This window comes from Prunus persica, chromosome G1 (assembly GCF_000346465.2).
Source record: "Prunus persica cultivar Lovell chromosome G1, Prunus_persica_NCBIv2, whole genome shotgun sequence".
Lineage (NCBI taxonomy): Eukaryota > Viridiplantae > Streptophyta > Magnoliopsida > Rosales > Rosaceae > Prunus > Prunus persica.
This window is the reverse complement of record NC_034009.1, coordinates 24,004,896-24,030,265: the sequence shown is the minus strand read 5'-3', so window position 1 is coordinate 24,030,265 and position 25,370 is coordinate 24,004,896. Positions and strand designations below refer to the sequence as shown.

Here is a 25,370-nt window from a genome sequence, read left to right as displayed (position 1 = left end):
GTAACATTTTTTATTTTCTTTATCGGACAATGATGTACCTAGACGTTTTCTGGGATAATCTTAGTGGGTGTTTAGGTGTACCACTAACACTAAAGTTTCAGAACTAAATTATACAAAATTCTTGTCCAAACCAAACATATAATAATGAACTAGTTTAATGCATTAAAAGGGAAAGGAAAAAAAAAAGTAGAATTGGGTTATCGCAGTTGATAATGACAGTGAGTTCGTCATTTTGCACTTAAGTTTGAAGTTTTGGCATAAATTAAATTGGACTGATTTAAACTGTCTTAAATGACAATGAATTCGTCATTCTGCACTCAAATTTAAGGGCCCCAGCATAAATTAGATTGGATTAATTTAGATTGTGTCTTGTATTGTAAGGAAGAAAAAAAAAAGTTAATAACTAGTTTAACTCAATTCGACAAATAAAGTAATTCCATAATAGAAATACAATTTATTTTTTTTTGGTAATTAATAGAAATTAAAAAAAAAGTTGGATGGATGAAATAGGCAATGATGATGTTCCGGGATTCTCCTACCACATGTAAATGTAAATGTAAGTGGTGGATGAGTGTGACCACTTACCAGTATTTTCCTAGAAGGTACCTAAGATTAGCAGCTGCGCTGAAACGGCAGCCATCGGCCAAAGCCCAAGTGTGTTAATTTGTGTCAATTGCCATATATGTAACAGCCCACCAGCCACTCCTATCAAAACTAAAGTCGGGCCAAGTCTACACAAAAGTAGGCCACACCCCTTATCTTTTTAGTCCTGCTTATTTATATATATATATATATATATATATATATATTCCCTTTTTAGTGAGGGATTCTTTTTGAGGGACGTCCTTTAGGGTACCCTACAATTTTTTTCCCAATGATCCAAACCATCTATATTTTAGGTCTTCATTCATAGATCATCCTTACAAAAAAATTAGACAAATCGAAAACCGTTTCAACATCCAATTGTGTCTTACAAAATCAATGAACACAGTGTTTCAAGAAAATGCTAAAATTTCAATAACTTAATTGAGTGGTCAAATGATATCGGATTCAAGTGATTTTTTGTAGAGATGATCTTTGAATGAGTATCTACAAAATAGACGGTTTGGATTAGTGAAATACAATCCAGAGTGGGGCCTACAAGGGGTGTCCCTCAAATAAGCTTATTTGAGGGATCCCTCAATGGAAGCTCTCTGTGTATATATATATATATATATATATATAAGGCGGATCCGTGGCACTATATTTTTTACACAAGTTTTGACATAATTTTTGGGCCATCAGATTACTCCACTTTCAATGGTTGAGATTAAATATTACATGGCTAGTAGTTTTAATTTTTTAAAATAGACAATCATTAATTTTATTTTCTCTCTCATAAAAATAAAAGAAATTTTTTCTCTCTCCAACTTTTTTGCTGGAAGACGTAATCTCTCTGGCCTCTTTAATCATCTCAAATATTTATTAAGGTCTAATAAATAATCTCACCAAAAACTAAATGCTCAAACCACAATCCCACATTCTCTCTCTCTCTCTCTCTCTCTCTCTCTCTCTCTCTCCTCTCTCTCGCAATTTTTGCCTTCTTCGTCGGGAAGAAAGCTTTGCTCCAGGTTGATATTTCAATTTTCGATTTTCTTCATCAGATTTGGTTTATTTTCATTTTATTTTTTGTTGGAATTAAACTAGGACCTCTAGATTAGGATTTTAAAGAATTAATAGTTTCCAAGGGGATTAAGTGTATTTCTTAGGTATCTATGAGTAAGCTATTCATTTCAATTTGTTTCAAATTGTTGGTAGGATTTCTTATTTTCAGGATTTGATTTAGGGATTTTAATCTTCTCATGTATGAAAATTTTGACTATTACTGTTTTTTTTTTTTTTTTGTGATTAATAGGGAGAGAATACAAAGAGAAAATTTGATGCCACACCACTTTCTTCAACCTCCTCCCTCTTTGGGGTTGGTTTTAGAAAAAAGATGGATTACCTGTGGATTAATATATGGAATTACAGTTTATGAATTGTTTTTTTCTTTCTTCTAGCTGGTGTCTTTGCTGGGCTGTCTAAAATGAGTGTTTCTTCAAATGGCCTCAACACCCTAGGTTGTACGCTGCACACACACACACAGAGAGAGAGAGAGAGAGAGAGAGAGAGAGGCGTGGGAATGTGGGATTGTAGTTTGGGCATTTAGTTTTTGGTGAGATTCTTTATTTATTAGACCTTAATAAATATTTGAGATTAAAGAGGCAAGAGAGATTACGTCTTCCAGCAAAAAGGTTGGAGAGAGAAAATAAAATTAATGATTGTCTATTTAAAAAAAATTAAAACTACTTGCCATGTAATATTTAATCTCAACCATTGAAAGTGGAGTAATCTAATGGCCTAAAAATTGTGTCAAAACTTGTGTAAAAAATGTAGTGCCACGGATCCGCCCCCATATATATATTGTTGTAAAATTAACTATATATGCGGGTATATTAAGCTGCACGTAAAGTAAATGAGATACAATATTTAAGGAGGTTCAGCCATGCGTACGTCCTTGGAGAACAGTAGCAGTAACTTTTCCACTATATAGAATAATAGGGCTACAACTTTAGTGTTTACAATATATGTGGCTCACAGATTTTTCTCTCTTTGAGAATTTCTTTCTGCTCTCCTTTTCCTCTCCTCTCACTCTCTTTCTATCCTTCTCTTCCTTCCTTCTTCTCTGCCTAACTCCCTTTCTTCTCCCAGTTGGGGGTCTAATGCAAGGGAAGGATGAAGCCTTTTTATAGGCAAAGTTGATAGTTTCCCATGGATGTGCAGTCTCCAACATGTGAATGTGCAGAGGAATTGGCAGACAATGCATCTCCAGTCTTCATTGGTGGGCTCCACTTCCTTTCTTTATAACACTCCCCTTTGGAGACCACCATGTAACATATTGTTGCCTCAATAAAATCTTGCTAGGAGAAAAACCCAGTGAGGTAGAAAACTGATGGAAGAAAGAAGAGTACATTAATCCGTGTAGCATACTTCTGGACACTCCCCCTGATAACTTCATGACTATCTTTTGGAAGGAAAATCTTTCAGAGTGAGTGGAGGATGTAGCCATCAAAAATTCCTTAATTGAGTAAGTAAATATATTTCCAGTGAACTATTTCTATGTAAATCATATAAATTTCCAAAGTCCGCGTATCCAAAAAAATCTGGGCTATTTATGAGTTCACTTGAAAAGAATGCCCGTATATGGTGTTATGCGGGTATAGCATCAAGTATGGGGGGGGGGGGGGGGGGGGGGGAGGGGAGAAGAAATTGGGAGGAAGGGGGAAGAAATCGGGAGAGAGAGAGAGAGAGAGAGAGAGAGAGAGAGAGAATATGGGTAAGATTTTTAATTTTTAATTTAATATGTTTAATTTTTTAAAATAATTTTAAAAATAAATTTTTTATTTGTTTTTTTTCCACGTGAAACCCCACGTCAATTAAAAAATAGGTCCCATAAATGCCACATCAGCATTCAACAGATTAACTAATGGTTTGGCTAACGAATGAGGTAAATTGTAGGGTTTCCGGGAGTTTGAGCATGTACTCGTAAATGTCTCTAAAATTGAGTATGAACTTAAAAATGACCCTATAGTTTTGAGGGTTTTATGTAATTTGTCCTTTGTAGAGGGTATTTTTATTCTAGCAGCCTGACGAATGGGCTTGGGCTGCCAAAAAAGAGAAACAGGTGAAGTTGCCCCTCTGTCTGAGTTCAAGGATCAGACCCCAAGAGTGTCTCGAAAAGGTAGCTAAGCCTTAGAAAACACTCTGGTCTTCTTCACCAATGAAACCAACAGTCGTTTACAGATAAATTCTTGGGCTTGGCATGAGAAGCTTGTGGCATGAGAGCTGAGCATTCACGAGTTTAGCAATAGAGAGAGAAGGCTTGGGTTTCTTATGAGGAACAGAGGCTTGAAGTAATGATTTCGTGAGGGTTTGCTGAGGAGAGAGAGAGAGAGAGAGAGAGAGAGAGAGAGAGAGAGAGAGAGAGAGAGAGATTAAGGTGGATGAACAGGTGCTTTGGGTAATTTACCAGTAGCTTGACGAAAGCTTCGTCAGGCTCTGGAATGGCTTATCAGAGGAGAAAATGGGAAGCAATGGAAGAACAAGGCTTGAAATCGAAGGGTTCCAGAGATGAGAGGTGATGCTTGCTCTCTCTTGACATGGTTGCTTGCCTTCGATCAGAAAGAGAGGAAGAAGATAGAAGCATGGGTGGCTTTAGTATATTTTCAGCAACTTGACGAAAGCTTCGTCAGGCTCCTGGGTTGCACGACAGAAGGGAAAATGGGAAGAGATGGAGGAGTAAGGCTCGAAATTGCAGAGGCAGAAGCTGAGGAGAATGTGGAGGAATTTGAAAGGGAAGACAGAAAGCATTTGCTGCCAATCAACAGCTTTCTTGCCGCCGACGATCGCATCAAGTTAACTCTTGTTTCCATTAGAGATGGACTCACCCTCTGCAGGCGTCTCTATTAGGATAATAGTGTTAACTATATGAAACAAACTCCAATCATGTTGTTGTTGGTGGTGGTGGTGTTGTTTATCTAATAAATAAAATAAAATAAGACAGTTTGATTTACCCATCTGTGGTAATTAAAATGGTGAACATCATCTTATCTTCAAAAACTAGGTTTTGCTTATATGATGTGTTGGTGTGGAGGAGATCTATGTGGTTGCCTTGCCTTTTGGGATTTGATGAGCTAAGTGTTCATAGTATGTTTCCTCCTCATGGCCCGTTCGGTACCCAAAATGAATTTTTCAGAAATGAAACTTCTATGTATGTCTAATATTTGGAAGTTGTTTAAAGAGGCAAAGTATGATTAACCTCTACATAGAAAGTTCATGTCTAAGCGTCAGACTAATAATGCACTTGTTAAACATGATAATGCATAAGAATGTACTTGTTGAACATGAGCCTGCATTCTCGTACACATTTCTAAGTTTCTAAACTTCAAACCAATTAAGAAAAATAATAAGATGATGGGTGTCCAAAGAGACGAGTTGGGTGTTAATAGAATTACTCAATATCTCGTTTAGTAGAGATTAGGCCTATTTGACATGAGCCCAATAAACCTATTTGAATCCAAAGTGGGTAATAGCTTATTAATTTGGGTCAATGTCCTTTGGGTTGCATTTTTATACCCAAAAGAAAAACATAAAAGAAAAAGTGGGTTCAATGCTTGATACCTTCCAAAGACATCAAATCAAAGTTCATCTTAGCATTTGTCATGTCCGCCTTTTATAGCTAACATGTGGGCAGAGCTCTTATTAAGCCGCGTATTCTCGTTTGGTGCGTAAGATTAGATTGGATAAGTCATTAAATCTAAAGTATGTTGAAAGTGAAAGTATAGGTGAATGATTTCCATTTGGGAAATAAGTTATAAGGTGTTGCTATCCTACTATTTTGCGAGGATTAGGTGAGTAAGTTTTCTTCATGAATAATTCATCTTCTACTTGCAACTTGGACAAAAAAAATTTGTTTCTTCCTTTAACATGCTTTAAATATAAAGAGTTATCCAATCTAACCCAATACTATACACCAAAAGAAACTAATTCAGTGTGAAAAAAATGCCCACAATGATTCCCATTAGAGCAACTCCACCAAGGAGCCCAAGCCCGAGGCTGGGGGGAGGCCAAGTGAAAAATCTAGTTCTAGCGGGCCACTTTTGCCTTGGCTGGATGTGGGACCCACGAAGACCGGCTGGCCCGAAGGCAAGTCTCACCCGACATCAGCCCGAGGGGGGAGATGACGTCAACGTGCGTTGATGTCAGCCCTGCGCTCCACCAACAGCTAGAAGACATGTGTCGTTGTCTGGGCGCTTCGATCTCCTGCTCTCCTCCAATCCAACGGCTGGGCTTTTTTTTTTTGCTATAAAATTATGAAAAAATTCGAATTTTTTTTAAAAAAATACCAAAAAATTCTGAATAATTCATCGTTATAAGGTGTTGCTATCCTACTATTTTGCGAGGATTAGGTGAGTAAGTTTTCTTCATGAATAATTCATCTTCTACTTGCAACTTGGACAAAAAAAATTTGTTTCTTCCTTTAACATGCTTTAAATATAAAGAGTTATCCAATCTAACCCAATACTATTCACCAAAAGAAACTAATTCAGTGTGAAAAAAATGCCCACAATGATTCCCATTAGAGCAACTCCACCGAGGAGCCCAAGCCCGAGGCTGGGGGGAGGCCAAGTGAAAAATCTAGTTCTAGCGGGCCACTTTGCCTTGGCTGGATGTGGGACCCACGAAGGCAAGTCTCGCTCGATCTGCAGCCCCAGGGGGGAGATGACGTCAGCGTGCGTTGATGTCAGCCCTGCGCTCCACCAACAGCTAGAAGACATGTGTCGTTGTCTGGGCGCTTCGATCTCTTGCTCTCCTCCAATCCAACGGTTGGGCTTTTTTTTTGCTATAAAATTATGAAAAAAAATTCGAAATTTTTTTAAAAAAACACCAAAAAATTCTGAAAGTTTTTTTTCTATAAATACTTACTAATACTTTTCACTTTCAACACTAAATCCTCATACATTTTCTTCTACTTCTACTATTATTCACTTTTTACTCAATATTTTATTCACTTTTAAATTGTATTTTTATTTATCATCTTATCTGAAAATTTCATCCGATTGAGATATGAATTTTATAATAAATATAGACACGTACGAACCCAAAAATCTTATCTGAAAATATTATCCAAATTTATTGTTTAGGTAAACAAATTTGTGAAAAAAAACAAAAAAAATGAATAGTATTTACCCTTTGTCATGGCAACTGATGGAAATATACATTACTTTTTGCAAAGGCAACCACTATTCACATGAATAGTAACTGCTATAGTCCCCCCTTGTCATGGCAAAGGACAAATGGGTGGAGTTGCTCTTAGTCAAATAATTTCATTAGTCATGGAAGAAATCATTGGCCATCTAACTCAGGTGGGTCCACATTGTGTAAGGCCCATCTCTTGTGGTCCATTGGCACGAAGTAAAATACGTGGAAGTAGCAGGTACACAGAACCAAAGCAAATAATATAATATGCGTAATACTTTCTTTTTTTTTGTTACAATAATATGCGTAATACTTTGATACTAGTAAATAAATACAAATTGTATTTCTTGTTTGTGTTTTATATGTTGGGCCTATGGCTCTCCATCCACCTCTATAGGTTTCCGACCATATTGATGTCGGATCACATGAACACCATATGTCGCCCACGTGGCCGGATGCGGTTTCATGTCCCATCTCAGCGCCTGTTAGTATATTTGTCGGCCATCACACGACACAGCACACACTCTGGTACACGTACGCACTCTCTGAATATCAAAGATGTGTGCAGTTGTGGATTATGCCAGTTCGTATTTCGTTTCATTGAATTCGATGTTTTAATTCCAGAGATTAGAATAATTTGAACTAGTTTAGACTATCTTCCTGAGGAAAATAAGTAGATGAAAGATGTGCATGCATGTACAGACAAATAATACAACTATATTATTATACTACTAAGTTGGACATTTATTTGGACTGTCATTTTGACTTGGTTTTTGGTAGATGGGGTCTGTGAGAATTTGAAAAGAAACTAGTGTTTTTAATACTTGGTTATTATAATAATAATGAAGGAGTTATTTTCACGAAATCCCAGACATTAAACTGGTCTTAATCATTGAAACTGGAATTCACTGGAACAAGGAAAACTGGTGGAAGACTACGTTGCTGTTATGAAATGCTTTCTAGTGGATCGTGTGCTACTGCCAGGTAGGTTGCTAAGATTTTGTCTGCCCTGCTCTGCTCTGTTTGTGTCAATGTTTTGATTTGTGTAATTTCTGGTGTTAGAGAGATAGAACGAATACACATGGTGATCAATCAATTTACTGTGAAATCAATTGATTGAAAGTTAAAGTTTAAACTAGCTAGGAACTCTGCTGGTTGTTTTATGCAGCTGATGCAACATGTGTTTGCTTCAAGCGAAAGGGAAATTATCAACGGATCTGCATGAACTTGACACCCCTTCAGGCAAGTATTACATGTTCTTTTTGCTGTCTCCATTGTGCATAATCTGTATCACCTCAAATTGTAGCAATAGACCAATTAGAATTATTTTCTTGGTAGTAATTCAGTAGAGTTTGTTTTTTGCTGGTTTGAGATCCTTCTGTTTCTCTAGTTCTTTCTATGATGTTATTTCATGTCACTCTATAATATTACAGATGTATTTGGAAACTTGCAGGAAGAAAGAATGCGACGGTTGAAGCGCCGAATGAAGGTTTACTTTGATGCTGCTAGGCCAGATCACCAGGTCCAATGTTCATTTGAAATCTTTGTATGCTTGAGCATTTACAAATAAAATGTTCTCAAATGACATGTTCAAATGTTTCTTTGGTAATTGTTTTCTTAAACTTAGTTGTTAAGAAAAAAAATATTTTGATGAGGACAGGAAGCATTGAGAGCTCTTTGGTATGCTACGTATCCTGGTCAAGAGCTTCAAGGGTTGATATCGGATCAATGGAAAGAGATGGGATGGCAGGGAAGAGATCCATCTACTGATTTCAGGTTGTCTTCTTTAAACCTCATCTGTTGTCCCAGATTTTGCGGTCAAATTTGTTCTGTCAGTTTGTGCTGGCTCTTACTTGGTTAGTTCGGATTCTCTACCTGACAGAGGTGCTGGTTTCATTTCTTTGGAGAACCTGTTGTTCTTTGCAAAGACGTTTTCGGTAAGACATTACTTAGATGTCTAAATAGAAAGCTACAAACATTAAGAAGTAGCTTTTCTCCTCTTCCCATATAATCAAAAAACGGAGAGCTTGATACATATGTATTGTTGCAGACATCTTTCCAGTGCCTATTGAAAAAGCAGGGAGGAAAGCCGGCCGCTTGGGAATATCCGTTTGCTGTTGCTGGTGTAAATATCACATTCATGATCATGCAAATGCTTGACCTTGAAGCCAGTAAGTTACAACTTAGGATATTAGATCAAATCTTGTCCATTTTACAAATGAAAACTTAAAGTTTTTCTGTTTCTCTAGAATCGGCCAATCTGCAAGCTTTGTTTTCTTCTTTGGAGAGATAGCTCATCATGCTTGTTTGTTTGGCAGCAAAACCCAGGACTTTCATCAGAGCAGTTTTCTTACAAATGTTGTTAGGTAAGAGCCCGAAATCGCATCCAATTAAGTTACTGCTTCGAATTGAAGCATACAAATTAATTGAACCATAAGTTTTTTATGGCTTTCTTGTTATTTTTTGATGTCATTTCAGAAAATGAGTGGTCCTTTGACTTGCTTTATTGCGTGGCTTTCATGGTTATGGACAAGCAGTGGCTTGAGAGAAATGCTACATACATGGAGTTCAATGTGAGAAGAATCCTTCATCTTTATAAATTATGTCTGTTGAGAATTTTTAGGATCTTCATATAGTTTTGGTTAAAGCTTTATGATGCTTGAGGCTGAGGCCTCTTCTGCTGCTGAGTGATCAATTCAAAAGGGTTTTGAATCAATCTGATTGAAGTGTGTATGTGTGTGTTACAGGATGTTTTGAAATCCACTCGAGCTCAGTTGGAGAGGGAACTGCTAATGGATGATGTCTTCCGGATTGAAGACATGCCATCTTACAGCCTTCTTTGCTGACGACAGTAACCAAAGCTAGAAGCACACAGAAATGACTGACCTCAAAATTGTACAATCATTTTCACTTTGAGGAGCTTATGAGAATTGTGGTCAAGGGTTGAGGAAAGGAAATTAATTAATTGATTATTTTATTATATTATTTACGATTGAAAGCTTATATGATATGTGTTCAATGTTCATAACTTCATATGAATTCAAAGTTGGAGTATATATGGAAAGTTAATCCCATATAAATTTGATTTCTTCTTCCCATTGGGGCTTTGCATTTTGCCCTATTTTTTATGATCCTTTTCTCCTTGCGTAGCCATCTTGGGATATCAAATTGAATATGACGCCTTCAAAAAATTGTCATTCATTGTTTAGATCTGTCTGGACAGATACCTATTTGAGTTTTTCTTTAAGAGATCCATGTGACCGATGTCTGCAATTTGTAGGTTTTTTCCTGTTATTTTTCTACCATTGAAAAAAAAAAAAAAAAAAAAAAAAAAAAAAAAACCATTTTCAAAATTTCATGTGGAGTAGAACAAAATACTCCTCAATTTGATTTCCCAAATTCTTGACTGACGGCTGGCAACTCCAGTTTTGCCTAATATGAGAGAGAGAGAGATTGGGTTGCTCACTTTATGCCACCTTTGGCCTTTGGGTCACAGCTACTCTTGGTATCTTATCCTCTTTGCAAGACAAAGATTTGCCAGACTATGATAAGATAAGCTTTATAATGCCTATTGCAAACGTGAACAAGGTAGAACCCTTTATTGTAGATGATTTTGCAATTAAGCCCTAAGTCAGATGGTAATGATCCTATTAAGAATTTAATCCCATACCTAATGCAGGTTAGTGAAGTTCAATTTTCTCATCCATTCGGACAGAGAGAAAAATGTTACCTGCTAATTTGTCTCTAGTTATACCGACTCTCAACCATAAACTCAGCGTTAATCAGACATTAGTATAATTAAATAATTTACCAATCAAAAGGCTAATGGGCCACCCCAACAAGTGAAAGATTAGATTAACACATCAGATTATCCAAGTTTTCCAGATGAAGTTAATCAAATATTATTAATTACTATCCAAGTTTGAAGCCAAAATAAAGCATGAAATCCACATTCTAAAAATGAAGGCAGAACCGTATTCTTATTCGCCAAGGTACATATGATATATTGCTTAAGAATGAAGTCAAAGGCTGGTCAGTGTGGTGCAAAATAGGTGTACACAAATCTCTGAATAAGAGACCCTAACTAAAAGAATTCCAAGTTTAAATTCAAATAATGGGAGAGGGAGAGGGAAAGGGAAAGGGAAAGGGAAAGTCACAAAAAGCTCAAGGTTCTAAATGAACTGCTGATCCTTGAACCGAAAGCTTGGGCATTACCTACCTTTGCCACCCTTGTCTTTTAAGCAAAACTCACACCCAGAGGTCCACCAGAACACACACACTGCCCCCCTCTCTCAGCCATTGGGTGCTTAACAAGGAACTTCCCACTCTTTCTCTTTCCACTCTTTCAACACTGCCCCCTTAACTTAGCTGCTGCATGTCAAGGAAGTAACCTTATCTGCAGCCTGAGTTTCTCTGAAGGAACCATATTCAGATGGGTTCATTTCAAACACCGATAGGAATGCGAAGCTCCAATCTTCTCGAAACTTCATGTGGATACCTGCTTCAAGAACTGCAGGCAAGATTTTCTTCTAGTTTTATCAGATAACTAACGGCTTTGAATTGTTCTCATTCTGGAATTTTTGTTTTTTTTTGGTTTTTCTGTTCTTCAATGTGAATGGACAGATGATTTGGAATGAAGTTGGACAAGATCACTTTGAAAGGGAGAAGGTACTGCTGGACCTAGAACAGGAATGCCTAGAGGTTTATCGGAAGAAGGTTGACGCTGCAAATACATCCAGAGCTCGCCTGCACCAGGAGTTGGCAGAAGCTGAGGCTGAATTTACCCATCTTCTTTTGTCCCTTGATGAACGATCTCTCCCTGGACGGGTAGGTTGCTTATTTATCAATCCCGGTAAACTCAGTAGATTAGAATGGCCATAAACATAGGATGCATGTTAAAGCAGAAGCCAAATTCGTACGTTAATAGTGAGGATTTACTTCTAGAATCATTTGGCAGTCTTCTAGTTAGATTTGAAGCGCATATATATTCGAATTTTCATGCGAGGTCTTAACTATAAATATTAAAAATTCTTACTCGCATGATTAACACCAGCCAGAAAAAATGGCGGGAACACTGAAAGAGCAGCTAGATTCAATCACGCCGGCTTTGAGGGAAATGAGATTGAGGAAAGAAGAAAGGGTGAATCAGTTCCGAACTGTACAAGGGCAAATTCAGAAAATTTCTGCAGAAATAGCAGGTCAATCGGAATCAGAATATGATGACTTATCATCAGATATCATGGTGAATGAGAATGATCTATCCTTGAAGAAACTAGAGGAGTATCAGACAGAGCTACAAAGACTCCGCAACGAGAAGGTACCATAACTGTACTTCAGAAATTGTTTTGTGGAGAATCAATCAATAGTCTGTCCTAAATGATGATCATCCAAATCCCTTTTTAAGTTATTTTGTTGGTCTTGCAGAATGAAAGGCTCATGAGGGTGGAACAATATATAGATGCAGTCCACAAATTGTCTTCAATATTAGGAACAGACTCCTCCATGGTCATCACCAAGGTTCATCCAAGCTTAAATGACTTATGTGGGATAACCAAAAACATAAGCAACAGTATTTTGGCTAAGCTTAACAGCACGGTGGAATCTCTAGATGAAGAAAAGCAAAAACGACTTGATAAGGTGATAATTAGCTATGCAGTTGTATCAGTATTCATTTGAGCAAAATTAATTGTCAAGGCCTGCCACCTAGGTTTCTGCAAAACAGATATACTCACCATGTCTTAGTTATACTTTTGTTAGATGAAGCATCAGTATGATATATTTCTGCATATACTTTTTCAGCTTCACCATCTTGGCAAAGCATTGACAAACTTATGGAATCTCATGGACACACCCTATAAAGATCGTCAATCGTTTTCCCATGTTACTGGCTTATTATCACTCTCATCAGCAGAAGTATCAGATCCAGGAAGCCTAACCCTAAACATAATCCAGCAGGTAAGTATAAAATTTTGATGGCACTTCATTTTATCAAAAAAGACAAATAACAATTTTCAAAGTCTTTTTATAGGCCGAAGCTGAAGTCAGGAGATTGGATCACTTAAAAGCAAGCAAGATGAAAGAACTATTTTTCAAGAAACAGAATGAGCTCAAGGAGATATGCAATAAATCACACATGGAGATTCCCTTGCAGTCAGAGACTGATAATCTAATTAACCTCATTAACTCTGGTGTGGTTCAGTGATTTGCGTTTATTTGTAATAAGTGAGATGATTTTCCTTGTTTAAAGATAGAGTAGCCTGTAAATTGACCTAAATGTACGACAGGGGAGATTGACCATGCAGATCTTCTCATGAGCATGGATCAACAGATATCAAGAGCAAAAGAAGAAGCTTCTAGTAGAATGACTATCATGGAAAAGGTGGAAAAGTGGATGCTAGCACGTGATGAGGAGCGTTGGTTGGAAGAATACAGCAGAGTCAGTATTTCACACGCATGGATCTACATTTGTACTTGGCTCCTATATTTATAATTACACACATACACTTCACAGTTACTAATCAAAAGTACCTTTTTTAGGACGAGAACCGGTACTCGGTCAGCAGAGGTGCACACAAGAACCTGAGACGTGCAGAACGCGCCCGAGTATTAGTCAACAAAATCCCAGGTAAAATTAAGAACTGTTTCTTAGCTATATGCATTCACACCCAACATGAAGCAGGATTGTCATACATAAGAGGTGCAGAACTCAAAGATTATATTCAAACACTATGTAATGCTAATAAAGAATATCATTGGCTGGATGAGTAGCAGTATTCTCCTTAAACATCAATCAAAGAAAAAAGAAAAATCTAAATGCATGTGCAATGTTTTCACATCATATGGTTTAATGACAACTAATAAAGATAAGTAAGTTTGCTCACAATGCCACAAAAATGCAGCTTTGGTGGATTTGCTAATAGCAAACACTAAGAGTTGGGAAGAGGAAAGAAAGAAAACTTTCTTGTATGATGAGGTACATAACTTATTGTTCTGTGATACTGTACAACAATCTTCTCTTATTTGATTCTTAATTGCCGATTTGTGTTGAGCATCTGATGAAGACACTAATATAATACATGCAGGTACCTCTCCTAGCAATGTTGGAAGAGTATAATGTGCTAAGGCAGGAAAAGGAGGAGGATAAGCAAAGACAAAGGGTTAGTTTTATTTGACAATGAAATGAAAGGTTCACAATTCATCAGAATATGAAAGTGTTGCATTTTTATTTTTATGTCTGTTTCTGGTAAGACATCCCAGATATTTGCAACAAACTCAATAGAATCACACCTTATTCCACAATGGCCCATTGGCCTGTGTATTTTTACCAACATGATGACGCAAGTTTTCCTTCCAGGAAATGAAGAAGGTCCAAAGCCAAGTAGCAGTTGAGCAAGAAAACTTGTTTATTACCAGGCCAAGCACCAGTGCAAGGCGAACTTCAACCAGAAGTGTGAATGGAGGTTTTAGCAATGCCATACCTCTAAACAGAAGGCTTTCCCTGGGCCTTCAGCAATTGGGACCAAACAGCATAAACTCAGGCACTCAAGGCATATCCTTTATAAAGGAAGGTAAGAAGGCACGGGGACAAAAGATGTTTGCTCGACCTGGCCTTGTTTCTCACCTCAGAGATGAAACAGCTTCAGTGGTATCAACATTTTCCGGCCCACAATCTCCCTGAATGTTCTCCGATTCGTCACCCTTCATGTGCTGTGGGGAAACATGGGGCAGAAAGTGTGTGCGGAAAGACATAATAGATCATGCAGAAGAATAAGTTCAGCTATCATATCAGCTAAAGAGCCTATGTATTTATGAATTACCCCTGTACCAGAAGTGTCTAGAATTTTAGGCAATTGTAATTGCAAAGGCGAATAAATAAGTTCTAGGATTGTTGTTTGATATTAAGCATGTTAGCTTTTGTCCAAATCATGGATTGGACACTGTAATATTGCAAGGAATGTTATAAGTGATATACAAACTGATCAGACTTCCAAAACATAGGATGTGTTTATCTCAACAGGGTTTGAAAAACATTGCATCAGAAAACAAATCTAAAAGGAAAATGAGAAAGAAAAGGTAAAGAGAAGGCCGAGGAAAGGCAAGGGGTGATTACAAATTTAGAGCACTATAAAACAACATTTGATTTGGGATATGAACACAAGCCAGAAAGAAAGTAAACAAATTCTGCATTAATTTAAACAACATATAAACATACACGGGAGCAGAATGCATTAGGAGTTGATACTACAAATGACTCATCTAGTTTTCAGGTTTAGTGCATATAATATCAATGAAATGTAAGCAATGCAAGACCATGCCCTTCTACTTTTCTCGTCTCTTCAACAGTCTTCCAAAAAGGTTCATTCCTGCTGCTTATGTAATCTCCTTGTGACCAATCGTCCGCTCCTAGGGGTAAAACAGTAATTAAGCCTATAATAAAAATAAATAAAATAAAACAAAAAACTGTAAAAAGTCCTTTTTAAAAATAGAATATAAATACAAAAGATAAGAAGAAGAAAAAAAAAAAAAAAAAAAGGCCAATTGGCACACCCTCTGCGTGCCAAGAGGCAAGTTCATATTAAAACAGAACTCCATCACTCATATTAATTAATATGGTATGCCCTCACTTTTGGTTTTTGATTTCATAATCCTTTCAGCTAATAGATCGATGCAGAAGAATAAGTTCAGCTATCATTTCAGCTAAAGAGCCTATGTATTTATGAATTACCCCTGTGCCGGCAGAAGTGTCTAGAGCATTTAGACAATTGTAATTGCAAATGCAAATAAATAAGTTCTAGGATTGTTGTTTCCTTATTACTACCAAAAACTACAGTTAGCAAAAGTAAAAAAATATTAAGCATGTTAATCATGGATTGAACAATGTAATATTGCAAGGAATGTTATAAGTGATATATTTTTCATTTATGCTAAACGGAAAATACAGAGAAAAGAAGAAGAGAAATCAGGGCAGGGATTAAAAATTTAGAGCACTAGAAAGAAAGCAACATTTGAGATATGAACAGAAGCCAGAAAGAAAGTAAAGAACTTTTGCATTAAATAACAACACAAAAACATACATGGGCTGGGAGCAGAACGGTAGAGATTTTCCCCCCATTGCCGTGGAGCTTCACTGCAGTGCTTAGGTCAATCATGAATATCAAATCCATAGGAAAAATAGAAAATTGATTATAATTAAAAATTGGAATTAATCTCCTTGTGTCCATCAGATATTTTCCATTGGTTTCTCACAATTACAACTTGACCAAACAAAATGATTTTGCTTCTTTACGACAGGCAAAGAACGAACGAAGATCTAGGACTCGTTGGTCTCAATTGGCCCTTCACCGGTCTCAATTGGACCTTCGTCGGTCACAATTGGGGCTTCGTCGGTCTCTATTGAAGCTTCGTCGGTCTCTATTGAAGCTTCGTCGGTCTCTATTGAAGCTTCATCGGTCTCAATTGGACCTTCGTCGGTCTCAATGGGGGCTTCATCGATCTCAATTGAAGCTTCCTCGGTCTCAATTGGGGCTTCCTCGGTCTCAATTAGGGATTGTTCGGTCTGAATCGGGATTTCTTTTGTCCGAAAGAAGTGATCGATCCGGCGAGTGCCAGCTGGAGCTGGTTTATAGGAAACGGCGCGAGAGCGGCTCCGATCTCGTCTAGCCGGAGCTGGAGCATGGGAAACGGTGCGCGAGCTGCTTCGATCAGTAGGCTGATGATCGGACGGCTGAGAGGGCACGGGGAGCTCATCCAAAAGGAAATCGCTGGTCGGGCGATGCCTCTTGACGGCGACTCGCATGTGTTCGAGCTTCACGATCTTGCGCTTCTTCTCCGTCGCAACCTCAGCCGACCTCTCCGCCAGGAACTCCAGGAAGAGCTGGGCGGAGCACGATACAAGGAGTAAGGCTTCTGAATTTACCTTGTTGATGCCCCTGTCCAGCTTCATTATCCTCTTCACCCGAGTATTCGGAAATTCGGGTCGGATCTGTGAATTTTCGGATCGGATCGGTTCTGCGTTCTCTTCTTCTTGTGCTACCTTCGCTTTTTCCTTCACTGCTGCGTTCTCTACTGCTTTTTCTGAGTTATCTTCTTCTTGTTCTGCGTCGTCTTCTTCTTGCTCTGCGTTCTCATCTGCTTGCTCTGCGTTCTCTTCTTCTTGCTCTGCGTTCTCTTCTGCTTGCTCTGCGTTCTCTTCTCTTTGCTCTGCGTTCTCTTCTTCTCGTGCTGCGTTCTGCTCTTCTGCCATTGATGGTTGCGACGCTCTCTGGTCAGGAATGAGTAATCGAAAAACGAAAAACGAAAATGTTGTGTTAGGGTTTTGAAATGGCGGGAAATATTCCCTGTTATCATGTTTTCGAAGGACGACATTGCACTTGTATTAGAGGTTATATTACTTTGTTTGCCGTATCAAGTTCGGAGGTGTTTGGAATTTTAATCGAGGGTGCTTTCGGCATAACGTTTGTACCCGCCAGGTGAAATATCATTCCCGCCAAGAAGATATTTTTATTTTCTATTTTTATTTTATGAAATAGTAACGGCTAAAGAAAGTAAATGGCCCATCAAATCAAAGTAGTGAAAGCCCAAATCTAATTATTGGTTGGTTTAGTCTGATTCCACTCCAAATTGGGAGCTTCTATAGTGGGTGGAAAGTTATAAGGGGTGTTTTTAAGGGTTATGTAAGAATCGTTGGATTTCATCCAACGGTGAGTTTTTAAAAGAGGGTGCATCGGGTTGAAATCTAACCCGTTAGAAACCCAACTTCAGTTGAAGATCTTCCCCTCTTTCCCTCCCTGTGAAAAACTGAAGAACACAATCCTCTGTTTTTGAATGTAAAGCAAACCCACAATTAGAAGGATCCAAATCTCCCAAACCTTATAGTCACTCGATTGTCACTAGCTCCTTGGGAGGCTTGCGATCTATAGTATCCTCGGTATTACTAAGAATGGCTCTTACCTAGCTGTTGCCTAGTTTTGATTCTATGGCTCAAGTGAAAACCCCTTCTCTTTTTCATTCAGCTGACAAGATTCCAGATGAAAGCAAAGTAGCATATCTCTTTTTGTAGCTAGACGCCCGAGTAGCAGTTGTTCCTCGATTTTGGTAGAGATGGAGTCTCAAATACCAAAGAGTCTTCTCTAATGTCCACTACATTCTCTCAAGCTGACTGACTTCAGAGCTCTCGATTGATTTTGAGAGGTAAGTTCACTTGCTGGATTGATTTTATTGGGTTTGGTTTATTTTTTGTGAGGGTGGGAAATTCGTCATTTGTGGCATCAATAATGCGTCATTTTTGGAATCAATAATGTGTCATTTCCTTATGAATATTCAATATACTTAGTTGATTGTTTTTGGTGGGGGTGGAAAATTATGAAATGTAGGTAAAAGATCCTAAACTTAGGCTTAATGACATTAGGAGTAAGCATTTGGAGAGGATATTGGATGAAGTTCTGTAATTGGTGGTTTGAATTACATTTGTGTTCTTAGTTGAACATGTTGGTTCTAATGTTATTTTTTCCAGATTATTTCACAAGAGATGACGTAACTATTATTGAATTTTGCTTGCATTTTGTGTAATCGGAAGTTAGGCTATGCGTATTTTGTGTCAATTTGGGCAATGTTTTGTGTAAGTGGAATGCATTGATATGTTATGATGCAGTAATGACTGATTAATGAATTAATATTTGCTATACAGTAATATAGAAGTGGATCAATAATATACGTAGATAAAATGTCTGGGGGCTCAGAGAGTGATGAATGTGCAACAGCTAATGGGAGGGTTTATATTCCTGAAGTAAGAAATGAGGAAACACCAGCAGTTGGGATGAAGTTCGACTCGCTTGACCTCGTTTACAATTTCTATAATAGATATGCATTCTTGGCTGGCTTTGGTATTCGACTTCATTCCAGCTTTTGGGGGAAAAATAAGAAAGAGATTTTGAGGAAAGAATTTGTATGTTGCAAACAAGGTGCATACAGGAGAGATGAAACTCAGGAGAGAAAAAAACAATGGGGAATAAGTAGATGCAATTGCAAAGCTAAGATTGTGGTTGTGAAGACAAATGGGAGCAAGAAGTATACCATCTCTCTTTTTGCAGAGGGACACAATCATAAGATGACACCCTCAGAAAGAATGCATTTATTGAGATCACACCGTCATATTTCAGATTCTACAAAAGTACTCACAAAACAGTTGGGTTCAGTTAATATTCCCATTCATCAGAAGGTAAGTATTTTCGAGGTGCAATCCGGAGGAATGGATAAAATCGGTTTTATCAAAAAAGATATCTACAATCTTGAATGTAGTGTGAATGGGAAGCTGAGGAACCACGATGTTGAACTAGTGACCGAGTATTTTATGGCTGAACAGAAAAAAAATGAGGCTTTTTATTTCAAGATTGAGGGAGATGGCCATGACAGGTTTAGTCGATGTTTTTGGGCATATGCAACTTCTAGACGGGCGTATGGGTTTTATGGAGATGTTGTTGTATCCGATACCACATTCAACACGAATCGATACGACTTGACATTTACACCAATGTTGGGAGTTAATAACCATGGTCAGACAATTGTCTTAGCATGCGCATTTTTGAGCAAGGAAACGACTGAGTCGTTTGTTTGGATGTTTGAGGAGTTTAAGAAAGTCATGCCAGGTGGCGAACCTAAAACCATCATTACAGATCAAGATGCGGCAATGGCCATAGCGATTTCAATAGCCTTCCCGACTACATTTCATCGACTTTGCATATGGCACATCACATCAAAGTTCTCTGTTAAGTTACCACATTCTGCTTATAAAGAGTATTGGCGTGAATTTCAGAAAGCCATATGGGATACTGACAATAAGGATGAGTTTGATGCAAAATGGAATATTGTGGTTACAAAGGCTGGTTTGACTGACCATCCATGGCTAAGTTCAATGTTTGATTTAAGGGAATCTTGGGTTCCAGCCTACGCACGACAATTTTTTGCCGCTGGAATGTCAAGCAGCCAAAGAGCAGAAGGTTCTCATGGTTTTTTCAAGCAATACATATCAAGGAGAAATTCGTTGATGGATTTCATAATACGATTTGAGAGGGCACTTTCTCATCAATGTGAAAAGGAGTTAGTTGCTGATCACGTAGATGCATTTGAAGTGGCTCAATGTATTCTACCGATGCCAATGAACAAACAAATGGCTACCTTGTACACAAGGACAATGTTTCAAAAGTTTGAGCAAGAACTAATACAAAGTACAGCATGTTTCCTAGAGCTCAAAACAGAGGATGCTTCTAAAGTTGTCTTTAACGTGAGCGAAAGGAAAAATTGGGAAACAAGAGCAGAAGTCGTATATGTCAAAGATTCTGACCACGCATCGTGTAGCTGCAAAAGATTTGAATTTGTTGGAATTATTTGCAAGCACATCCTAGCATTGTTCAGAAGGGACCAGATTGAATATATGCCCGATAAATATATTTTGAAGAGGTGGAAGAAAACTGCGAAATCTGGATTGGTGTCAGATGCAAATGGCAACGAAATTAAAGACTGTGCAGATCCTGGTCTTTTAATAAAGCGGTGTACAATGTCTCGACTTGCTTCAGATGTGGTTGAGGATGCATTAATGAGTGAAGAAGGATGTGAGCTACTGTCAGAGACTCTAAAAAGTTTGCAGGTGAAGTTGAAGTTGTTGAAGGATGGACCAAGTAATAACGAAGTTGGAGGGTCCAGCTCTCAAACACAATATATGAAAGACCCTAAGAGAGTGAGGTGCAAAGGAAGGTCGAAAGGAGTAACGGGAGCAAAGGAAAAGGCAATGAAGCGAGGGATTAGACACTGTCGAGAGTGTGGACACATTGGTCATGATAGAAGACAATGCCCAAGAAATTTGAACACACCGTAAGATGCTAACACTATTTATAATAACATCTAAAATTTGAATAGGAAAATTTTTTATGTGCTTGTGTTTGATGTTTATGCAGGACATCACCGTCGAACAATGACGAATCAACTCCAATAGATCGTAGTGACCCATTATTCGACGAATTTGACAGGATGCACGGACCAATTGAATGATTTATGTTTCTATTAGACGAAATCCGGTTGTTATGAAGATTAATGATCAGGTGAAGTTTTATAGATTCAGTTTTTGATTATTATTGTTTTTTTGTTCATGTCCACCGATGAGGTCTTACTATGTCCACTGGTAATTGAAATGAAAATTTGCTTGGTTTCATTCTTGCATGAAATTTGGACACATGTTAATTTTACGTCTTCTCCCTATTTAGAAATTTTCATAGACATTTGATAAAGTATGAAATTTTGAGTTATGTGAAGAAGCAATGACTTTTACCATGTAAAATGGGTAGTTTAGGGTGAATTATGTTTTAACAGAGATTCATTGATTATATCACAGGCTAATGCAGCACTTCCAGCAGCCAGCTGTTGTTTCCCTTAGCAGTAATGATTTTCAGCAGTACCCACTTTTTGGTTCTGGTTATTAGGGGCACGATTTTGTAAACATTTGTAACTGAAGGATACTTGAAGCACTTTGTTGGAACAGAGCGAATAGAAAGCAGCATGTAAAAAAGAAAAAGTACATTGCAGCTAATTACAATTCAAACGGTTGGAGAATATTAAAGGGTACACTAACTTACATAACTACTCTTAATTCCACACACAAAAGAAAATTTGATTGCAAAACATATTATGTGCTCCCTCTTAGCAATACCACGATCTCCCCAACCAACTGAACAACGGTAGCCACAATCACTCGGAAAAAATTGGTCAGCTTCTTCTTAGCAGGTCTCACATGCTTATGGTCACTCATGTCCCTAATGATATAGACGAAATAAATCTTCAGCAATATTTGGAATTTTATTATATATAAATAAACCATAAACCATTCACTAAACAATGTATAGCACATGTTATGTTATTTATGACTCACGTGTCAGTTTTTTTTGAGAAAAAGTACGCCAGCTCTTTAATGTGAATGGACATGATAATGAGACTTTACTGATTTCCAGCTCGCTGTGATATTCACTGCTTATTGAACAATATTTCGATTTTTGTAAAATTTAATGTTAGACAGAAGGAACACATGATGACTTGCAATACATAGTCCCAATAATTATATATGAAGCAAATGAAACCGATATTTGTGTTTTATTGAAATCAAAATGACATTAAGGGAATATACTTCTAATTTGCGCAATACCACGATCACCCTCAACCAACTGAACAGCGGTAGCCGCAATCACTTAGTCGTATCGGTCGGCTTCTTCCGAGCAGCTTTGACGTGCTTATGCTCATTCATGTCACCACCATCGTCTAGTATCTCTCTCACAGCATCAGGGGACACATAGTTCCAATCATAACTTGTATGAGTAGTTGCCGCAAATGCTCGGAATTTGTCGAATCCTTCGTTGAATGCCAACTTCAGTTCACTATGGTGCTCTTCGCATCGCATATGGTTCATCAAACAACCTTTAATTTCATCATTCATTACTGTATCCAACTCCTCAGCTTTCAGCTTCCTTTTATGACTCAGCTTCAAGTACTTGTTCTTTTGGGAGAACGCTTTGTTCACTCTAATGTTAAGATCAGCCAAAATTCCCTCGTCTTCAACACATTTCTCGTGCCATGAATTGATCAGTCTGGAATTATAATCCAGCTTGCCAGTGACTGCATGTATTGCCTCTAATGGATCATCGGAGTCCCCCTCACTCCAAATGATGTTGAAAAAGGAAGGGGTCGGTGAGTACAATGTGGAAATAGAACCTACGACTCCAATTTGTCATCTTCGATTGTGTTGTTGGCGCCTGAAGAGGTTGACATGCTTGAATAATCCTCTTTGTTTTGGGAGGATGAGGATTGCATATGCAATTTCGTTTGAGAAAGGGAACATAGGTTTATAGACCAACATACCAAAGCTTGTGTGTAGTCAACATATGTACTTTTTTTCAATTTTAAAAAAAAGAGGTGTCAGGTTTTGCTTTTCAAGCATGTCAACCTCACACTCTCCTTACACCACTGATAGTGGTTGAAAGAAACTCAATGGAAGTGACATCTAGTTAGTGAACTCAACCAAACTAGTTAGCATTAAACTTAGATTCTATCAGACCAAAAAATAATTTATACATTGTCAAGCAAATATTTTTTGGCCAGAACCCTTTTATTGGTATTACTATCACCCCTTTCATAGAAATTCTCCTTCCACACAAGACTCACTCCTCCACCGAATCTGTCTCCATCTACTAAAACTCTCTCCTCCATAGAAACTCACTCCCCCCATAGAATGGATTTACTAACCAAGTTTGATGTGAGCATAATAAACACCCCTCTAAACAAAGACCACCTTCGAAACGCAAGTGAGTCACCAGACAAGCAATGTCACATTCCTAGACAGAATGACCATTTTGTTGGAAGTTTTGAGTCTGAAAGAGTTCTTGCTTTTTGGAAGGAGAGGCATCTTCAACTTGGTGATGAAATCCAAAGGGCAAGGGCACGTTTGGAATTTCTTGAAGGCCAAATTGAAGATGACAAAAGGCAGGCCAATCTGGATAGGGCGAAGTTGCAGCGTATGAAGCGTAGACACAAACGACTTCGGAGTGTAGCTGTTCAAAAATACAAGAACTCATCTAATGCAGTGGAGTCAAAGAAGCGTGTGATGCAAGCTGGATTCAACTACTTCCGATCCTATGCAAAACTCGTCGTACCCGGGTTTGATTGGTCATCTATTACCGTTTCCGATGTTAACAAATATACTCAGCAAGGGAAGTAACCATTTTGGTTCTCGTGTTTGAGCAGAGGCAAATCAGTGGAATTGGAATTTTCGTTAAACTCTGCTTCAAACCTATTTTGATGCTTACTACTATGGAAGATTTCAACCTTAATATTTTGATGTCTTTAATTACGATAACACAAGATGCAAAGAGCCCATCTACTTCAGTCATATGTTGCTGCCATGTCCATTTTTTTTTTTATCACGTATCATATGCAATGTTGCCTTTATTTATTATATGTTAGGACAATGTTTATGGAAAAGCATTTGTGTGTGCGTTTGTGACAAGGTTATGAAATTATTATGTACCATTTATATATTGTTTTTTGTACTGGTTCATCTCCTACTATTTATTTCTTTCTTTATATTATATGTTTGTGGAATCCCTCTCAAAGTTAACATATACTGTGAAAAAAATGCTGACTGAATATATAATTACTCATATACACTAGGACAAATATTCACTAATATTTTAAAATTGCTTCACTTGTGTGAGGTTTTTCAGAAAAAGTATTGCTTTATTTTATGTGATTGGACATGATAGAAAATATATTACTGATTCCCAATGCGGCGTCATATGGACAACTTATTGAATACCTCTGACGTGTTAAAAACTCTAGGTGCAGTTGCATGTAGACAACTTATTGAATACCTCTGACGTATTGAAAACTCTAAAAACTCTAGGTGCAGTTGCATGCGGACAACTTATTGAATACTTATGAGGTGTTCAAAGCTCTAGGCGTAGTTGCAATGATGGCTTCAAAGCATGCGCAATTATTATATATGTACATTATTATAAGCCACATATTATTTTATATAGGGAAACTAATTCTTGTATTATTACAAATTATATAACGAATATTAAGGAAATATACTTGTTAAAGTGAATTAGGGTTAATAGGAACGTGAGTTATGTAAAAATAATTATGATTTTTTAATTGCGAAACGGATGATTTATAGGTTCCCCTAGTTTTATAACGTCACAAGGAGGCCGGAATAATTTTCGGGGCATTTTTAGGATTTTCCTACTATTTATTACCTATTTTCAAAGATTGTTGCACTAAAAAAGCAAAAATAATTGGCAGAGGACACCTGGCGCGATCTGAGCCCGTCACCTTTCACCACTTGCACAAGTGTACGTCAATCAACATGGCCACATCCTCCCATTTTATCCTAAATTATTATTTTATTACTTTTCCTTAAAAAATTCACAACTAAATACAAAAAAATTAGAGAAATGATCCGAAAATTGCTACGAACTCATTGACACTCCATCTCCCTTGCTGAATTCTCCGATTCATTGTTACACATTTTTAAAAATTATTCCGAACATTAACGGGAGATGCTTGTTGAAGTAGGTTATTGAAGTTTAAGTTAACAAACATATATACTTAGGGTTAAGAGGAAAGTGAGTTATGTAAAATAATTTAGAATTTTTCATTACGAAACGGATGATTTATAGGTTCCCCTAGTTTTATAACGTCACAAGGAGGCCGGAGTAATTTTCGGGGCATTTTTAGGATTTTCCTACTATTTATTACCTATTTTCAAAGATTTTTCCACTAAAAAAGCAAAAATAATTGGCAGAGGACACCTTGCGCGATCTGAGCCCGTCACCTTTCAGCACTTGCACAAGTGTACGTGTACGTCAGTCAACATGGGCACCTCCTTGCATTTTACCCTAAATTATTATTTTATTACTTTTTCTTGGAAAATTCATAACTAAATACACAAAAATCCCAATAATGTTCCGAAAAGTGCTACGAACTTATTGAGATTTCAGCTTCCTACTGAATTCCCTGTTTCATGGTTATGCTACATTAGTATTTTATTATTATTT

The 25,370-nt window shown here is 37.6% G+C and overlaps 5 protein-coding genes across 5 annotated transcripts; 4 read left to right on the top strand and 1 right to left on the bottom strand.

Moving 5' to 3' along the window:
• Nucleotides 4,150-4,488, top strand: LOC109946843 (flavonoid 3',5'-methyltransferase-like). The gene has a single exon (XM_020555868.1). The coding sequence runs from the start codon at nucleotides 4,150-4,152 to the stop codon at nucleotides 4,486-4,488; it is 339 nt and encodes a 112-aa protein (XP_020411457.1).
• LOC18788350 (ELMO domain-containing protein A) lies at nucleotides 7,354-9,898 on the top strand. Its single transcript, XM_007227101.2, has 9 exons — nucleotides 7,354-7,761; nucleotides 7,946-8,019; nucleotides 8,231-8,299; nucleotides 8,438-8,553; nucleotides 8,660-8,714; nucleotides 8,828-8,948; nucleotides 9,096-9,143; nucleotides 9,256-9,350; nucleotides 9,525-9,898. The coding sequence occupies exons 1-9, from the start codon at nucleotides 7,725-7,727 to the stop codon at nucleotides 9,621-9,623; spliced, it is 714 nt and encodes a 237-aa protein (XP_007227163.2). The 5' UTR covers nucleotides 7,354-7,724; the 3' UTR covers nucleotides 9,624-9,898.
• On the top strand, nucleotides 10,881-14,772 carry LOC18793577 (65-kDa microtubule-associated protein 8). The gene is made up of 11 exons (XM_020555655.1): nucleotides 10,881-11,293; nucleotides 11,401-11,604; nucleotides 11,831-12,094; nucleotides 12,202-12,414; nucleotides 12,577-12,732; nucleotides 12,806-12,965; nucleotides 13,062-13,213; nucleotides 13,315-13,402; nucleotides 13,677-13,750; nucleotides 13,860-13,934; nucleotides 14,132-14,772. The coding sequence occupies exons 1-11, from the start codon at nucleotides 11,210-11,212 to the stop codon at nucleotides 14,453-14,455; spliced, it is 1,794 nt and encodes a 597-aa protein (XP_020411244.1). The 5' UTR covers nucleotides 10,881-11,209; the 3' UTR covers nucleotides 14,456-14,772.
• Nucleotides 15,808-17,295, bottom strand: LOC18789907 (dr1-associated corepressor). The gene has a single exon (XM_007227173.2). The coding sequence runs from the start codon at nucleotides 17,018-17,020 to the stop codon at nucleotides 16,088-16,090; it is 933 nt and encodes a 310-aa protein (XP_007227235.1). The 5' UTR covers nucleotides 17,021-17,295; the 3' UTR covers nucleotides 15,808-16,087.
• LOC109946841 (protein FAR1-RELATED SEQUENCE 5-like) lies at nucleotides 19,025-20,820 on the top strand. Its single transcript, XM_020555858.1, has 3 exons — nucleotides 19,025-19,913; nucleotides 20,007-20,643; nucleotides 20,727-20,820. The coding sequence occupies exons 1-3, from the start codon at nucleotides 19,025-19,027 to the stop codon at nucleotides 20,818-20,820; spliced, it is 1,620 nt and encodes a 539-aa protein (XP_020411447.1).

Coding starts and splice junctions, on each gene's coding strand:
- LOC109946843 (XM_020555868.1), top strand. CDS start 4,150: ATGAGAGGTGATGCTTGCTCTCTCTTGACATGGTTGCTTGCCTTCGAT.
- LOC18788350 (XM_007227101.2), top strand. CDS start 7,725: ATGAAATGCTTTCTAGTGGATCGTGTGCTACTGCCAG. Junction 7,762..7,945: donor GGATCGTGTGCTACTGCCAG/GTAGGTTGCTAA, acceptor TGTTTTATGCAG/CTGATGCAACATGTGTTTGC. Junction 8,300..8,437: donor CTGCTAGGCCAGATCACCAG/GTCCAATGTTCA, acceptor TGATGAGGACAG/GAAGCATTGAGAGCTCTTTG.
- LOC18793577 (XM_020555655.1), top strand. CDS start 11,210: ATGGGTTCATTTCAAACACCGATAGGAATGCGAAGCTCCAATCTTCTC. Junction 11,605..11,830: donor AACGATCTCTCCCTGGACGG/GTAGGTTGCTTA, acceptor GATTAACACCAG/CCAGAAAAAATGGCGGGAAC. Junction 12,966..13,061: donor AATTAACCTCATTAACTCTG/GTGTGGTTCAGT, acceptor AATGTACGACAG/GGGAGATTGACCATGCAGAT.
- LOC18789907 (XM_007227173.2), bottom strand. CDS start 17,020: ATGGCAGAAGAGCAGAACGCAGCACGAGAAGAAGAGAACGCAGAGCAA.
- LOC109946841 (XM_020555858.1), top strand. CDS start 19,025: ATGGATAAAATCGGTTTTATCAAAAAAGATATCTACAATCTTGAATGT. Junction 19,914..20,006: donor TGCATTTGAAGTGGCTCAAT/GTATTCTACCGA, acceptor TACAAAGTACAG/CATGTTTCCTAGAGCTCAAA. Junction 20,644..20,726: donor CCAAGAAATTTGAACACACC/GTAAGATGCTAA, acceptor ATGTTTATGCAG/GACATCACCGTCGAACAATG.